At 33.6% G+C, this 18,766-nt stretch overlaps 1 protein-coding gene across 1 annotated transcript in view; it reads left to right on the top strand.

The window, feature by feature from the left end:
• Positions 1-18,766, top strand: part of LOC124371770 (replication factor C subunit 1) — a 49,263-nt gene that overhangs the window by 11,009 nt on the left and 19,488 nt on the right. The window contains exons 7-11 of the mRNA XM_046830114.1: positions 162-329; positions 7,302-7,456; positions 8,934-9,051; positions 10,850-10,995; positions 12,382-12,595. Coding sequence (XP_046686070.1) covers positions 162-329; positions 7,302-7,456; positions 8,934-9,051; positions 10,850-10,995; positions 12,382-12,595 — 801 coding nt within the window. The remainder of the gene's footprint in view (positions 1-161; positions 330-7,301; positions 7,457-8,933; positions 9,052-10,849; positions 10,996-12,381; positions 12,596-18,766) is intronic.

The following is an 18,766-nucleotide window of genomic DNA, read 5'->3' on the forward strand; positions in this document are numbered from 1 at the left end:
ATTGGTTTTAAGTGAAAATAAGTTGGCATTATCCACAGAATTCATTGGGGTCTGTTTAAAGGAGAAATTAAAACTATATCCAGATGTTTTGATAATTATATAAAATGCTAACCAAGGTATAGGATTGATAGTAAACCACTTATCTGTGTGTTCTGTTTCAGGGTGCAATGATGTCTCTCTGTTATAAGGAGAAATTGAAGCTAACTCCAGATGCTTTGACAGAAATTATAGCGAGCGCTAATCAAGATATAAGATTAATAATAAACCATCTATCCATGCTTTCTATGGAAAGTAGTGGTTTAGCAAATAGTACAAAGCATATAAAGATGGTGAGAATTTAACCGTAAATGTAATTTTCATTTAAAACTGTAACACAGGCCTGATTTGAGCTAAGTACAGTGCAGAAACAAATTTAATACTTCGGAATAGCTGATGGACACACAGTCTGAGGTGTCAAGAGTTTTGGATCTAAGTAAGAGATAGCACTTGAAAGAGCAATTAAACTGAACACAAATATATAAGTTTTGATTAATATTTTAAAAACTCTAAAATAAACGTTAAGTTTTAGAATAGTAAGTTTAAAACTAAACAGCTGATTAATTTTACAAACAATCAGAATGAATCACATTACAAGAAAAAAATATGTATGTATATATTTCTAATTATATTTGAAATTTGGTTTTTTCTGATTGTGCTCAAAAAACTATATATAATTAATTACAAATTATCGTAGTAGTATTGTAGGTAGTTTTGGAAACATTTGTCTATAGTAATGTTGAAATTTCTCTGTAGTTTTTCAAATGTCTATATATTATATGGACATTGGTACTAATAAATCCTGTCAGTAACCATGACACTTTTTATCATTATTTTTATCTTGTACTACACAAACTTTTCCTTTTATTAAGGAGTGGCAGGTCCATCTTAAAATCTTGACGGCCACGGGCCGATATACTGGCTCTCGAATTTCTTTTCCGAAACGGCCGTGAGCCGAGATATCGGCATAGAAAAATCAGTTCGAAAACGGCATCGCGCCGAGAAATCGGCACCCTTCATTTGATTAAATTATTCCCTTACCTCTTTATTTTCGGTTTGTAATATAATATCAAACGAAACGTAAACATATATCCTTTCAAATTATTATAATTATTATAAAATGTTTTTACTTTTTTTTTGTTCAGTAGAAAGATGCAATTCAGAAGGCAGTGACGTGTCAAACAAGATGTTCGGTTCTCTTTGGTAGCAGCTGTTTGTTCGTTGTGGCTTTGTACACTTGGTTTTGTTCTTAGACGTTGTAATGTGAGGTTATGTTACATTTGCTGTGAAGTTTAGTAATGTTTCTTTTCTGGTTTACATTTAGCAATGAGTAACAAAAGACGTCGTGAAGCATCGCCTGTAAGTGAGGACACATTGTTTTCCTGTCTTCAAAATGCTAATGTAAGGACTATTAGTAATGACACTTCCAATTATGATCTCTTTTCTTCTGAAGACAGCACTAGTGACTTGGACGATACGGACGATGATCCTACGTTCGATCCTGCCAATTTAGGACCGTCTACATCACAAACCAGATTTGGTCTGCCCCTACAAACTAGGCCTAGATTTTTTGATGTGAGTTCTAGTTCTGATTCTGAGCAAAATGTTAGCTTAGGCCCTAGTGTAACAAATATTCCAAGGCCTAGAGGTAGGCCTAAGGGTAGTACTAATGCTACTCCTAATGATAGTGACTTAGCCTATTCTCCAGAAAGAATATGGGTTCCTGTCAGTGAAAATGATGATTCATCTATTAGGCCTAAACATGATTTTTCATTCAATGAGATTCCTGGTCCAAGACATTGCCCACCTCCAGACTCAGCTCCCATTATGTATGTGCTGCTTTTTCTCACTAATAACCTTATTGAAAATTTTGTTACCGAGACCAACCGCTATGCTCAAGATGCCATAAATAGTAGTGGAATGAACAGGGTATGGGAAAAAGTTTCTTTTGCGGAAATGAAAGCTTTCATAGCAGCAAATTTGAATATGGGACTGAATAAAAAACCTTCTATAGATATGTACTGGAGCTCTTCTTCTTCTCAGGTTACACCATGGTATTCTCGATTGTTCAGCAGAAATAGATTTGAAGATATTTTAAGATTTTTTTCATATGGTTGACAATAAAAAATTGGCAAAACACGGTACCCCATATTATGACCCCACAGCAAAATTTCAGCCACTTGTAGACCATGCTAATAGAGTTTTCCGTCAATATTATATCCCTAACCAGCATCTAAGCATTGACGAGTCTCTAGTTGGAACCAAAAATCATACCCAACTATTGCAGTATATGCCTAACAAAAAGCACCACAAATGGGGGATCAAACTTTGGGTGCTGTGTGATTCCGTCTCAAATTATTGCTTAGCATTCTTTTGTTATAAAGGAGCTAAAAGCAATGAAGACCAGGAAAACATAAGAAAAAGAGGTCTAGCTTTTACTGTAGTTACAAAATTATTGGACATGGGGAACTATCTGAACAAGGCTTATCACTTGTATACTGATAACTTTTTTACGTCCATTCCTCTAATTGAATATTTATATTCAAAAATGACATTTGTAACAGGTACAATCAGGAAGAATAGGAGAGGAATCCCTGATGAATTGTTAGGAAAAATACAAGGTAGGGGATAAAAGATACATGAGGAGTAAGGAAATTTTAGGTTTAGCTTATAGAGAGAAGTCATCTCAAAAAAGTCAGGTGATTCTTGTGTCTTCTGATAGCAAAGCTGCTAACGTACAAGTAAGCAAGAATAAGGGAACAAAAGTGGTAATAAAAACAAAACCAGACATGATCCACCAGTATAATAAATTTATGGGTGGGATCGACACCACGGACCAGATGTTATATTCATATCTAGACGAGAGGCGTACCGTAAAATATTGGCGTAAGATCACATTCAATATTTTGTCTAGAATGATTTTTAATTCTTATATTCTATACAAAATGAACTGCAAAGACAAACCTAAGTCACGTTTGAATTTCACAATAAATGTTATTGAGACACTTGCTCAAGACTGGCTAATTGCTAAGAACATTCCAGCTAATTTAGGAGGAGGTGATGGCCAAATGCCCCTTAGTCGGTTTGGAATGGATAAGATTCCTGAAAAGAAAGAAAAGAATTGCTGTGTCTGCAGTACAAAAAATCAAAGAAGGAGAACAAGACTGCATTGTTTAAAATGTACCAAAGGAGTACATGCAGAGTGTTTCCATAAACACAAATGTGCATAAAGAAGCACAAAAGACCGTGTAAATATTGTATATAGATTTGTTAACTATAATTATTATTACTATACATTTTTAAATGTTCATGTATAAAGTGTTTGAAGACAATTGTGTAAACAAGAGAAAACTATAAGGTGACCATTGTACAGTAATTCACATGGCCTATGGACAAACAAGAAGTTACAAGGTAAACACTTGTTATACCAAACTTTCATGTTGATTCGCATGGTGTGCTGTGTTGTAGTTTTCTATAAAAATATTTCTAAAAACTTTATTTCTGAAGATATCCATATGATTTTTTCTATACTTGTTTGAAAATATGTATACTTTCTTATAATAATAATGGTTTCCTTGAAATAATTTTTTTTATCCTAGTTGTCACCAATCAAACACAGAAAATAAAAAAAACATCCTAATTTTTTGAAAAAAAAAAAATAAATAAAAATAATAATAATAAAAAAGTTTAATTGTTACAAAAATATATTTTGATGCTTTTATATATACTACTAAATAAAACAAAACAAACATCACTAAGATACTACTATTTATAGATGAGTTACACCAGTGTTTGTAGGAGTGTGTCAAAAGTGCCATTTTGAGGCTGGCCTTTTTGGCAAGTAATCTGGATATAATGGCTGGGGTGTTTAGAAGTACAAATGAATTTATGGCTTGGCCTTCAAAGGGTTAAAATCATGTTTATCCCTATCTAGAATAGAATAGAATAGAATAGAATATTCTTTATTGCACATATTCTTGGAGAACAGGGCAAAAGTCATGTTTATGTTACAATAAATTGGTGTATGAGTTATTGTTTGTCAAAAATTGTGTGTTCTACATTGAACAAATTCTTGGATTGTGTAAATTGGTCGCTCCAGTAGCCAGTTTCTCAAGGAGGCTTTGAAGTTCTTTTCTGGCAGTCTTCTTAGGGATTCAGGTAGAATGTTGAAGAACATTGCTCCTCGATAAGAAGGTTTCCTCTCAAATAAGCTGAGATGATGTTGATTTAGGAGAAAGTTGCTCCTGTGTCTGGTTTTATAGGAGTGTCTGTCTCCAGTCCTTGCTTGCCCTGATTTGATTGTATAGAGGATTGTCTCTTGGATGTAGAGTCCTACTACAGTCAGAATTCTCAGTTCTTTGAAGGCTGTTCGGCATGTGTCAAGTGGTCCTAGTCCTTTTAGAGCTCTAATTGTCCTTTTTTGTAGAACCAGCACCCTTTGGAGATTTGAGATTGTCGTGCCTCCCCAGGCTATCAGGCCGTATCTCAAGTGAGATTCAAACAACGAGTAGTATGCTGTCATAGCTACATCAGTGTTGCTGATTTGTGCAATTCTCCTTATTGCGTAAAGACTGCTATTTAGTTTTTTGACAGAGCTGGTTGATGTGTGGTTCCCAAGATAAATTTCGGTCCAAGGTGAGTCCTAAATATTTTCCGAATTCTATTGTAGTTACTTCTGGGAGACCATGATAGTTATTTTGAGTAGCTGTAAAAATTAGTTGTTGGGTTTTTGATTAATTTAAAACCAAATCATTTAGGTTGCAATATTGTTTAGCCATATTGAAAGCTACAAAGGAGTCAATGTCTAGTTGATCTTTGTTTTTGTTTGCTACAATAAGGGCTGTATCATCAGCGTACATTACCATTTCACAATAGTTTTGAAGGTATTCTGGAAAGTCGCTAGTCAGAAGGATATACAAGACAGGTCCAAGAACAGAGCCTTGCGGCACTCCTCTGCTTACTGGTAGTGGTTCAGATTTTACTTTTTTGACTGTGTTGTGTGTAGTGTAAGTAATTTCCACAATCTGTGTCCTATTGCTGAGGTAGCTCTTGAACCAGTCTATTTCTTTGTCAATGATTCCCAGAGTTTGCAGTTTTTTTGTAATGAGCTTGTGGTCTAGACAATCGAAGGCCTTGGTAAAGTCCAAAAGTATACTTGTGGCTATATATCCTGCTTCCAATTTATCAATGATGGTTTCAATTAGTTGGACCAGTGCTGTTGCTGTAGATCTGTCTTTTACAAAACCATGTTGTCTCGGAGTAAGAAGGTGGTGCTGTTTGAGATGGTCCAGTAGTCTAGTTAGCACTACTCGCTCCAGGATTTTGGAAAAAGTGGAGATAAGTGAGATTGGCCGATAACTGGTGGCTTTGTTTGACTGCGATAATTCTTGATAGTACATAGGTTCCTCTTGGTCCGAGGAAGAACCCTATTGATTTTGGTTGTCAACCAAACCTCTAAACAGGTGTCAACAGTTTAGAGCAGTAAATTTATAAATATAAATGATATGTTTTCTACCAATCAATCTTATGTGTAACCATTACCTCAATGAGAAAACACATAATAAACAAATTTATAAACAGACAGATTATACTATAAGTTACCTGCACATGTAATGAATTACTTTGTTAAATTGGTTAGTTTCATATAAATATAGGAGGTTTGAATTTAAGCTGTAGTTTTGTTATATTCTATCTGACTTTTTGATACTTCATTGTGTTGGTTAATTCTCTTTTGTAACATCCTCATACAGGCCAGTGGCCCATGAAGACAGTCAAAATAGGGCTAAAAAGGATACTGGCCTCTTCTCAAAAAAGGAAAAATATATTCAAATAGCAAGCATTATTTTTTATGGATTGTGCCGTATTTGAGTATATTTAATGCGCTATTTAGATCTTATAAAAGTGCACAACTCATTATATAATTTTGTTGGCTTTGTGAATATAGTTTTTAACTATATATAATATGACTCTTGATTTTACTAGGTAATAAAAAAATAGATTGTTGTAAGTTTTTTGTTGCTATCCATCTCAAATGTATATTTAGACTTGTAGTACAAATTTGTACTGTTCAACCTCTTTTACCCGTTTTATAAACTTACTCATAAATAAATAAACCCTTTTTCACCAACAAATTTTGGATGTGTCCTTTTATCAGCAATAAGCAAAATGATATCGTAAGAAATCAGGTCTAAATGTATATATTGTTGCATTTTCATTAAAAAATTCATTCAAATAAATTTTATGATATTTACAGAATTTTTTCAGCAATTTATTAAGGATTATGTAGATTTTGTAATTACTGTCTGCTACAAAATGAAATACCAAGAGAATAGAAAGACAAATGTACAAAGTTTACATCTATCTACCTCAGCTGTAATCTGCAATGGTTTTCATAATATATATTTACTACTTACACTGTGGATATTATACAAAGTAATATATATATTATATAACAAACTTTATAGCAAAGTATCGTACTACAAATATCGTACTACAGTTTTTGTCTACCAAGAAACAAGATTAAAATTTTAAAACAAGCAACGGCTTATTTCCTGACCATTTCATGTGCCATCGAATTTTTCAATAATGTCAATGAACCTCAATCGTTAAAAAAAATTTAACATCTAAGTATAACAAAAAAAGTATGTAGGCTTTGCAATTTTGCAAAAAAAATTATTTCCTTATGTTTTATTTCAATGTTCTTCAGTGTACCCCAAGGAGTACCTTAAAAATTAAGCAATCGTGCATCCAATAGAGTACACAATAATCTGTGGTATTTATTTAAGCGCAGAATCAAATTTAAAAAACCACAAAGACAGGCAAACAATAAAAACGCAATAAGTAAATGCATAGCAACGTGTACCTCACTGCGTGCACAACGCGCTTTATGTAAGCCCTGTGTGTACCTGACTGCAATTGTGAAAGATTGTGTGTTTCCCTATGGAGTGCATGTCATCGTGAATGTGTTAAATGCCTTATCAATTATGAAGAAAATTGAACAAAAAAAAACAATAGATGACAAACAGCTGTTCCAATATCTTGGCATACAGTGGATACAAGTTACATTGTCTGAAAAATAACTGCAATTAATTACACCAGACATTGTGTGTATTCTACGATGTATAAGTAGTACTAGAAAAGTGGTTGTAGAATCGCCCACACAATCCTTCTCACACAGTTGCATGTGGTGATATATTCTCTTCCTAAAAGGGTTTAATAATTGATTTATTTTTAAATATTAAAATTGATCATTATATGTTGTACAGGGGCCTTGGGATGTTGTGAGGAAAATTTTCTCAGAGGAAGAACACAAGTCAATGTCTATACATGATAAATGTGATTTATTCTTCCATGACTACAATGTAACGCCTCTCTTTGTGCAAGAGAACTATTTAAATGCTGTCCCTCACAAACCGGAGGCGTAAGTTAAAAATTATTTTACCAGTAACACTATGTAGTTTCAGGTAGTCAATAATGTGTATCATTGAAAAAAATCTTCGAACAAGATTATCGTTACTTTGTTTTGTGAAAGTAATAATGGATAGTGAATGAAGTATTTATTTATTTTTTTAATAATTAGTGTTTTGCGTTTGGTTTGGTATCCTTTTTTAATATTAACCATTCAAACGCCACAAACGAATTCTATAAATTCCCTTTAATGCCAGGACATCTATAAAGTATAATTGTTCTTTTAAGTTCAAAGCAAATTTTTTTATAGATATGTTATTAGAGGTAAGCACAAAAAATATAAAACAGGGCATTTTAGTTAAAATTAGGATAATTATTGATAAAAATCAAAAAATAACTATTTACCATACACTCATTTGATCTAAAATTCAAATTCATAGTACAATCTAATCAAATTGAAAAATTATATAAACTATTAATTACTATTTATTATCAATTGTTTCGCTGATAAGGTCTATAATCTTATCTAATTTGATCTAAATTTAAATTCATGGTACAATATAATCAAACTGAAAAATTATATAAACTAGTAAAAGCCGACCACACTATCAACTATATGCTTATTGTGCCTTTATCAGAAAAAAGCCTTATGTTGTCAGTCAATCTAGGTCTATAAATGATATTGGTATTGAATATGATCTATTTTGGTTAAAATATATTCTCCTGGATATTACCATAAAATTTGAAAATGTATAAGTTCGAAGCTGTTATTTGTACAGTGTGTCCATAAATTACTGTATCAGACATCACCACATGAATTGCCAGATTGAAATACTGTAAATAAGAAAATCTCATATAAAATATATTCTATCTTGCTTGTTGTACCACCTGCATGTGTTGTTGGAAATGTTAGACCAAAACTCCATAATGGTTAAATAGATTAGATTGAACTATTACTTAATATATAATCAAAGGCCATTCAAAAATGAACAATTTTCACATTAAAAATTCTTTTCTACCTTTAATCATTACAAAACTGTGGCAAATAAACTGTATTTATGGGTACCAAATGGAAATGTACATGGTCTCTATACAATTAGTTTTGTAAAGCAGGCAATTAAGAGAGCAAAAAATAAAATAATAAAAAAGTTGAATTCACTATGTTAATAAATATCATTTCAACCTTGCGCTCAAGGTTAGTAGTTACTATGATGCAACAACTTTTAAATTATATAGATAACGTGTGTTTGTAGGTTATTTGAAATTCTTTAGATTTAAACGTGTTTTTATAGAGTTGAAATTATTTCAAACAATTTATTTGGGGTTGATTTAATGGGTAATTAGTTTTAACTAAATCCCTGCAGTTATCCATTTGACCATTAGATATTTGAGACTGGTGGTCTGAAACACACTGTATAATAAATTAGTGGCTCTTAAGCAATTTATTAGGTTTAAGTAAGGGTAAAGGTAATTTGGTTTCATGTTTTCAGGAAAAATAAAATTAAGAAAATAGAGCTGTTTGCATCAGCAGCGAGGAGTTTGAGCTTTGGTGACTTGGTAGAGAAAAATATTCGTTCTCATAATGCTTGGAGTCTTCTGCCAGTACAGGTAACTATTATACATTATTTTACGACATTTTCATTGATTTGAAAATACTCTATTAGCATATATGGGCAGTATCAAATGTAGTAAAATAAGTAACTCATTTTCAAAAGTAAAAATATGTACAAAAAATATTAAAATACTGCCCAGTTCTACACCAAAATATTTACTAAATAAAGTAAATTTCTTGGTTTATAGCTTACAACTAGAATAACATAGTTTTACAAGATGATAAATAATACTTTAATGGGAGTTTTCACTGTTGTCTTTCTCCAAAAAAGATTTTTCTTAAATTACATTGGGTTTGTTAAAGCAGAAAAAAGACACTAACTCCTTATTTTATTTATTACTATATACACAATTTTTTTAATGAGATAAATATATACATATGAATTTTTGTCTGTATTTTCTTTATAGAATCGTAAATTATTTGACCGATCATTATAAAAATTTGAATGTATATTTCCATGGAGAAGGTTGTACGCTATACCCATTGATGTAACTAGCCAGCCAACAGGCAGCACTGCAAAAGATCAAAGTTTTCAACGTGCCTGCACATTATAAATTGCAATTACGAGACAGTTATGTATATTAAACAGCCAAACACTGTTTGAAGGCGTTAAGTTATGATGTATTTTTGTCTTTAAATAAATTCATAGTTGAACCTAAATCTTGAATGTTAGACTACTTTAGAATGAAGTACATATACATGTACAATGGCTATAAACGTACACTTTTGACAGATATTTTTATCGTGGCAACAAGGCAAATTCTAAATCGGCGTTGGAAATATAATTCACTTGAACCAGAAGTGCTCATGCATGGGCAAAGCGTACAAAAAGTGAGGAAGCCACAGTATCAGCTAGTACAATATATAAAATAAATTAATATTCTTCAATATTTTTATACAGACGAGGCACAAGATGATGCCAGTTAAATAGTATTCACATGTAGCTTATACCTTGTATACTGTATCTATGAAATAATTTGAAAAAAACTAAAATATGAAAATGTCTTACTGGTGTCACAACCTGGTGGCAGGAGCTGCAGCTAGGTCTGCAACTTAACAAGTTAATATGCAGTCAGTCTTGTGTATGAACATCCTCCTTGTGATATGTCTTGAGTTTTGAAAGTAAAATGTTATTTAATTTCTGTTTGTCAACATATCTTTCAGGATCCCTTGAGGAATAGATAAAATCAAGATAAAAGAAAGTATTGTGAATCTGTATGTATAAATTTCATTTAACAATTTGGCCCCATGAAATAATAGTAGAGACCCATCTCAACATAAAATGGTAGCTTATAATTCTCTTACATGCAGAATCCTACGATTACCCCTAACAAAAGAAGAAATTCATAGAGAATGACAAATCATTATCCAAATAGCAACAGAAAATGGATAAAAAAACATGTACAAATTAGAACAAAATTTAAATTGAAAACAACTCCAAAAGCAATAACAAAACAAATATAACTTTTTAATAATACAAATTATAAACAGCTTACAAACCAAGCCAACACATTTTTTTTTTTACTCAAAAAAACTTGTCACATTAAGACAAAGACAACACGGTGTAAAGTTGCCTACTCCGGAGATTGACCTGACTACAGCTAAAAACAGCAGTGCTCACCACTTCGCGACTCGATAATGACTGTACCACTAGCAGTCGAAAACGCGTTTGTTGTAAATAAGGTAACATTCATTCATTCAGTACCATAGTGAAAATTGTTAAGTAAGTAATAATATAACATTGTATTCAGAACTGTTTTTTCACTTTTGTAATTACTTGTTTTTTATTTTCAGGCAATTTTTAGTTCATTAGTTCCAGGGCAAGTTTTAGAGGGCCATATAGGGGCACAAATTAATTTTCCTGCATGGTTTGGAAAAAATTCCCGTCAGACGAAAATGACTCGTCTTCTACAAGAGCTGACCGTGCACTCCAGACTCAAGTTAGTATTATTTTGCAAGTGGTCTAAAGTACGAGGTCCAATCAAAAAGTATCCGACCTCGTCGTGTATCGCGGCTTCTGCTGCCAATAATGAGATAAGATTTGTTGCGACAATAGTTCCTACTATGATAAGGAAAGGTACAAAGTCTTATCTTGATCCCCCGACTGGTTCGCCGGAGACGGGTCAGTATGTACTGATAAGTCAAGTGCGCGTATCGGTTTTCTCTAACTGTGAAGATGACGGAAAAAGTGGAACAACGTTATTGCATTAAATTTTGCGTGAAACTCGGAGAGAAAAACAAAGTGAGACCATTCGGAAAATTCAGCTAGCATTCGAAAATGAGGCAATGAGTGTTACGCAGATTAAAGAGTGGTATAACCGTTTCAAAAGTGGTCGAACCTCGGCAGAAAGTGACGCGCGTTCGGGCCGACCAAAACAAGTCGAACTCCGGAAAACATAGAGAAAGCAAAAGTTTTGATCTGTGAAAATCATCGAATGACTGTGGAGGAAGTAGTAAGTACTGAGTTAGATGTCAGTTTCGGATCAGCTGAAGCAATGTTAACGGATGACTTGGGATTGCGCCGGGTAGCCGCAAAATTTGTGCCAAAATTGCTGACAGACGAGCAGAAGCAACGGCGATTGGATGTTGCCGAGGACATGCTGCAATGTTGTGAGGATGATGCGGACTTTTTGACATCGATAATAACTGGAGACGAAAGTTGGGTGTATGGATATGACCCTGAGACCAAATTTCAGTCATCACAATGGCAGTCTCCCCAGGATCCTCTGCCAAAAAAAGCAAGGCAAGTTCGAAGCAATGCCAAAGTGATGCTTACTGTTACCCTGAGGGTCAAACTGTGAATGCACAGTACTATTTAAGTGTCCAACGTCGTCTCCGAGATGCGATTCGCCGCAAAAGACCTGACTTGTGGGCGTCTCAAAATTGGCGGCTACACCACGACAATGCGCCAGCTCATTCAAACTTTTTTGGCGAAACACGGCACTCCGCAAGTTCCTCAGCCTCCGTACTCTCCAGATATGGCTCCATGCGATTTTTGGCTCTTCCCCCAACCTCAAAAAAACCATTGAAAGGCACCAGATTTGAAAGTCGAGAAGCAATTATGAAAAAAACGACGGCTGATCTCATGGCGATGCCGAAAAGTGATTTTCAAGACTGCTTCCAGAAGTGGAAACGTCGCTGGAATCGTTGTGTTGCTTCTCAGGGTTAATTTTGAAGAAAATTAACGCCAGCTTTTTTCAGGTAACTTCAGTTTTACGTTGCACCAAAAGGTAGGATACTTTTTGATTGGACCTCGTATTTGTTATTTTATAGTATTAATTCGTCTACACAAGTCCCTGTTGTTATTACTCTGCATCTGATGACAGGATATCAGGAAACAAAGAAGCGATGAATCTGGACTACGTGGTGCCCCTGGAGAGGAGCATAGTTTCACCACTGGTACGGGATGGTTCAGCTGGTATCCCCCAAGCACTGTCCATCCTTAGCGAGTACAGTCTGGTCCGAGAGGACCTAGAGAGTCTGTCAGAATTGTCCTCATGGCCAAACACCAAGACTTTATTTTCCGAAGTTGAAAGCAAGGTAATTTGTTAAAATTACTTTACTCAAAGAAGCAAGTAGAAAGTAGAATAGAGGTAAAAAGATATATTTAGGATTTTTTGTAATTTTTAACCCTGGAGTTTGGCAGTTATTCATTTTTGAACGACATGGACCACCACTGTAGTGGCAGTCTTTCAAAATTGAACATATAACATCATTATAAAAATACAGTATTTGAAGTGTAGAGATACTTAGGAATTATTACTTGTAAATGGAACAAAGATAGCATGCCATCACATGGTTAAATAAGAACATTTGTTGGCAAAATGTTGCACACTAATTCATTTTCATGTCAAATTCAAAACAGCAATTCATCTGGCTGTTTACCCCTTTTAGTGCTAGAAGTGAAAAATCCATATTGAAAAGTGTTTGAATTATGTATCAAACTATTGTAACAATCACATTTTTATCTAATTTGTAAAATTAATAAAATCACTAGCATTTTTATCACATAGCAACATTTCCACGGAAACAAATTAAAAGTCCAGTTTGAGGTGAAATAACTATTATAAAAAAACTTTTAGTCAAGCGCTAAAGGTTTGTTTTCCTATAAAAACCCAGGGGTTTTGAAAAAATTTAGTTAAAAGTTAACTTTTTATCATAAAAAAACTTTTTTTAATTCTTTTTTGAAATGTTAATACTTTACAGATAAAGACCACTTAAAAACAATGCAAACTCATGCATCATAATAAAACATTACTTACCAAAATGAAACTCAGACATAAATATAACCTTACTCACGAGTTTCAAACAAACTCTACAACACTATCACTGGCACAGACATCTTCTAAAAATTTTCTTATTTGACTTTTATCACTTTTTAACCCTAGAAGTGTGGAACCAGCATATTTTATGTCGGTTGTAATTTATGTGTGTTGTGCGGAACCAGCATATTGTATGTCGGTTCAGTTTTTCATTAAAAATAATTATTTATCTTCAAACAATCACCATGTTTTTGGTATCATTGAAATTGTGAGATTCCACTCTACAATTTTCATATAAACCTTTATTTTTTAACTTCAATATTACGGTCGTGGTGAAATGTTTTCTGAAGAAGTCATCATTTGAGTTGAATTTCGCGGGTGGCCGGGTCAAAGAAATACGTCATTTTAAACCAATCACAGCAAGTTACGTATTGCCTGCAAACAGTGCTGCCATATGTCAATAGATGCGGAATGAAATATTCTTTTTTCCAGTGCAAAACAGAAAGTCATTAGAACGAATAGTTGATTTACTATGAATATTCTAAAAAGGGACAATTCTAAAGTTGTAAACCAGCATATTTTATGCTGGTTAGTATAATAACATTCACACAGTTATTTATTGTCAATAAAGAAAATATAAAAAAACAGTGTAAAGTGAAAGAAACGATCTACCGGTACAATCTTTCAACGGTAAATTTAGTTCAGTAGATTTCCGGCAGAGCGAAACGAAAGAGATGAATCACGGCGTCGCATCAAGACCAACCCAACCCATCCCTGTCGGCCATTGTTGACCATTTTATTTCACCACGAGCTTATTTTTTTACCGATTTTCATAATTTAGGTATCTATTTTTTCAGGTTTAAATACTCAACTGCATAAATGCATATGAAATGACAAAAACATTATAAAACAATGTTATTTTTAACTATAATATCTATTGTTTATATATTGTCAAAAATTTTACAATGCAAGGTTTTACAATATTTGACGCACAACAATTATTTTTTACTCAATTTCAAAAATTATTGAGTGTATTTCTTTCAAACATTATGTGCTAACATAATATAACAAGTAAAAAAAAATATAAAAAAATGTTTTCAAATTTTTTTTACATTGCAAACCGGATTATTTTTTATGAGTAAATTCTTCAACGTGGGACTGTTAATAAAAAATGTCATAACTCAGTTCCTTCTCAAAGTATTTGAACATATCATATTTTATTTTAGCTAAACAAACATACGTACTAAGAGTATATTAAAAAAATTACATAAACATAAAGTATAAGTGAACATTTTTAGCTTGTTTCTGAATTTTGTTACAAAATATTTTCATTTTTCAAAATATTTTTTTTTGTAAGCTTATAATAAAATAATAGTTTATTTTGTTGTTGTTTACTTTTAGTGTTTTCAAATAGCATGTATAATTTACAATAGAAAACTGTTTTTCATATAAATATAATAGTCACATTTGGAGGTAAAAAAATGAAAAGCCCAAACCCTTGTACATTTTTGTAAATTTTCGCTTTTGTAAAAAACAAATGGCAAAATTACAATTTTTGTTTAATAGAAATTTTTAATATATTTTCTAATTTGGCATATAGTTCTCTACATTTTATACATTTAACATTTTGACCTTACTGTAATATTTCAATACCTTACAGAGGTCCAAACTTGAAATTTTCATATAAAACTTTTTGCAATTTCTAATTATTTTCATGAAAATATATACTAAACCAAAGAATATCAAAAGATTTATTCCTATTTCAAATAGTACAACTTCTGAGAAGAAAAACGATATATAACAATATATGTTTTCTTGATATTAAGTATTTTTTACGAATTTTTTAAAAAAACCCTTGCAACACGTCAAAAATGGACTGACGTTTTATCTTTGGTAACATGGACACACTTCTAGGGTTAAATAATTGTAATAACTATAGTTGAATTAAAGACAGAAGGGTATTGGGACGAGCTCGACCGAAGACAGCCGAACTGCCTCACGAAGGCTCGCCCTACCGCTCCACCAATCACAGCCGAGCACTTTCCTTTTCGACGGAGGCAGCGTTGTCACGTCTCCTCTGTTGTAGCTGTCATCCGGTAGGTATCAGCTGGGTGATGCGCAGTAGCAAACCGTGCTTCATTACGTTATTGGTTGTTGGTTATGTATGTTGTTTCGTGTGGTGTTATTGCGCTTCTGTTTGTTCGTGGCCAAGTGTTTAAACAGTCTTTTTCAAGACTAAACCTTATTTGAAAGACAAGTGTACGCACGTACTTCCTAGTTTTACACTTTTGTGACAGACATTATTTAATTACTGTCAATTCCGTACCATGTCTCAGTGCGGTAGGCCCCGCACTCGCGTGATAAGTGTGCCTTGCACCAAGGTTGGAGAAAAAGGCGTTCCATTGCGAGGCCAATCTCGTGAGTTGGTTTGTCGAGTGAGAGACTACTTCCAGCGAGAGAAAATTAACAAAGGACCGATACTTCCAGTAGAAAAAGTTATCGAAAGAACTGCTGCGGCTTTGGAGATAGGAAAAAATACAGTTGTGAGAATTGGAAAGGAGAAAATACAAAGTGAACAGAGTGGCTTGAAACTGAACACTCCTGATAAGAAATATTCAAGGTTTAAGCCTGTTACGGAGCTGGACGCCTTTCAAAAAGATGCCATCCGCCGCCATGTCTACGGATTCTTCGTAAGAAGAGAGTATCCCACAGTAAGGAAGCTACAAGTAAGTCTTGCAGAAGCAGATCTTTTTCGTGGAAGCAAATAATCTGTTGCCATTATATTGAAGATATTGGGTTTCAAACACAAGAAATTTGGTAACCGTAAAATATTAATGGAAAGAGGAGACATCATTGCTTGGAGGTGCAGATTTCTTAGAGAAATAAAAGATTTAAATTTTGAAGAAATAGTTTGGCTTGATGAAACTTGGGTAAATTCTGGGCACTGTAAAAAAATTTGATGGACTGATGATTCAGTATACTTAGGACTTAACACCTGTGCTTTGTGGTGTAGTTGTGCAGTGTTTTTCTTTACAGTGTTCTGTGAAAATTGGGTAAATGGGGACAATAACTACTGTCCCTACGCATATGGACATATATTACTGAGAGTAAAACATTAAACTAACGTTTTCATTGGATGGTATTTAAAATTTAGCCTAGTTCATCACACAGTGCCAGGCATAACCTAAAACCCAGCTTTTTACTATTTCATAACTAAGAGTTTTAAGGGTAAAGCTTTTAAATTTGTATAACAGTGACTAAAAAATAGGAAATCCCTATTTTGTAATAAATATTAAACATACATACATACTGAAATGAACTGAACCATCATAGGTAACCTGTAAAGGCCTAGGCTTACCAGCATGATCATGTTTAGACATCTGTAATTTAGGTACATTGCACTGCATATTATTTATTAATTGATTCAACACAAGTTAATCAAAACACACCACTACAATCATAGTTTTTAACTAAAAGGACAATCACAGGAACTAAAAGAGGCGTTTATTAACTGGCAGCCTTCTTGAGCTTGAACTGACAGGTGTAAGACAAGGTCCCACTGTCTGACATATCATCTTATCAGGTAGTGGTAGCTCAACTGGCAGAGAGTGACTATCAATGAGCAATACAACCCAGAGTTCATGAGTTCAAATCCTGCTGGTGGCAAAACTTTTTGCATCACTTTTTATGATTCATAATTGTTTGTATTTGTTTTTGTGATGTTTTAAAATTTTACTGTCTTATAAATAAAGTTAACATCTCTAGATAAACATTTTTATTCCGTTTGATGACCAGTATTATGCTACTATAATAGAAAGTGTTATAATGAATAGAACGAAAGCCCTCTGTAACAAAACACTCTCAAAACATCCCTGTGGTACATGCAATATAGGGGTAAAGTACTCAGGCATAAAATGTACAGGTTTGTGTGAACAATGGTATCATGCCAGCTGCCAAAACATTATAGACAGAAATTTTAAAAAATGGAACTCTCATGAAGTTGAAAATTGGCAATGTTTAGAGTGTAAGGTTGGCCAAAAAATATTTTTATCAGATCAAGAGGGCCTGGCTCAAACTGGGACAGAAACAGACAAAATTTTTGAATTAGACACCACTCATGACATAAAATTTCTGGAACCTACAAATGCCACTTCATCCTTACTGAAAAATCAAACACACGTGGAAAATGAAACAGATCTACCAACTAACTCCATTCAGGAACTTGAACAAAGTCTACTTGCAAATGATCCAAAAAACAATGAAGATAGCCTGATCATGGCAGCAAAGATTGGTTCGGTGCTTTTAGAGGAAAATAAAAGCCTCAAAGAAGAAAAAAACAAGTTAATGGCCCAGGTAATCAACATGGATGCCAAAATTGAAGACCTACTGAGCTGTGAAGAAACATATATCCGAAGAACCGAACAACTCCAACAACAACTGGCTGAAATGGAATTACAACGAATTAAGGACAGGGAGCATATTCTAGAAATTCAGCAAATTTTTGAAGATAACGACAAAAAACAAGTTGTTCAGTTAAATGAGTACGAATTTAAAATTAAAGAGCAAGAAAACAAAATATTTTCACTTAAAAAAAGTTTATCTAGTCAACAAGAAGCCACCCATATAGGAGACAAAACATTTAAAAGTGTAGAAGTCCAAACCGAAAAATACTCTAATTCTCCTGTAACACAAACTTCACTAATAATCGAGATGGGTATGTTGAAGAAGAACTACTCAGCAATGGAACAGAAAATCACAGTCTTGGAGATGGAGGTACAAAGCCTTCAGAAAATAAAAACATCAAAATCCACTGGAGGAAAATCAGGTGAACTCAATAAATCCAGCAACTCAAACAAAACTTTCGGAAGGAGACCTGATCTTGGTCATTCAAAAAATGTGTTTAGTGTTTCAATGCAAGTCAAAAAAATGAAAGAAAACTCCTTGTACCCTGTGAAGTTACCTGATATCACTTCTCAATCACAAGAAGTCCATCTGTCAGGAAAAGAAGGAGAAACTGACCGACTTAGTCTAAATGAAAGTGGAATGTGGGGTAGGTCGACAAACTCAGATCACACAGCTTCCTGAAAGCAAATATTTTCACTCTACAGTCGACCATCACAAGGGGAACATAAATAAATTGCATGTTGTAACACAAGTGCACAGGCCAGACATTCACTCTGAAGGAACAATATTGACTATAAAAGAAGACAGAAACATAAAAAATACTACTAGCAACAAAAAGCCTCCTTGTACAGCCAAACTACTGGAGCAAGGGGACACTTACGAGAAATTTTTAGAGAGAAACTCAGAAATACAGTGCAAAACTAATTGGCTCCATTCAAAGAACTTTTTTAGTAAAGCAGATTCTGAAGATGAAGAAAGACCACTTTCTACTGTAACTTCCTTGTACCATTTGCCTCATAATACCCTAACAGGGCCTGCATCTATC

This window comes from Homalodisca vitripennis, unplaced genomic scaffold (genome assembly GCF_021130785.1).
Source record: "Homalodisca vitripennis isolate AUS2020 unplaced genomic scaffold, UT_GWSS_2.1 ScUCBcl_1984;HRSCAF=6292, whole genome shotgun sequence".
Classification (NCBI taxonomy): domain Eukaryota; kingdom Metazoa; phylum Arthropoda; class Insecta; order Hemiptera; family Cicadellidae; genus Homalodisca; species Homalodisca vitripennis.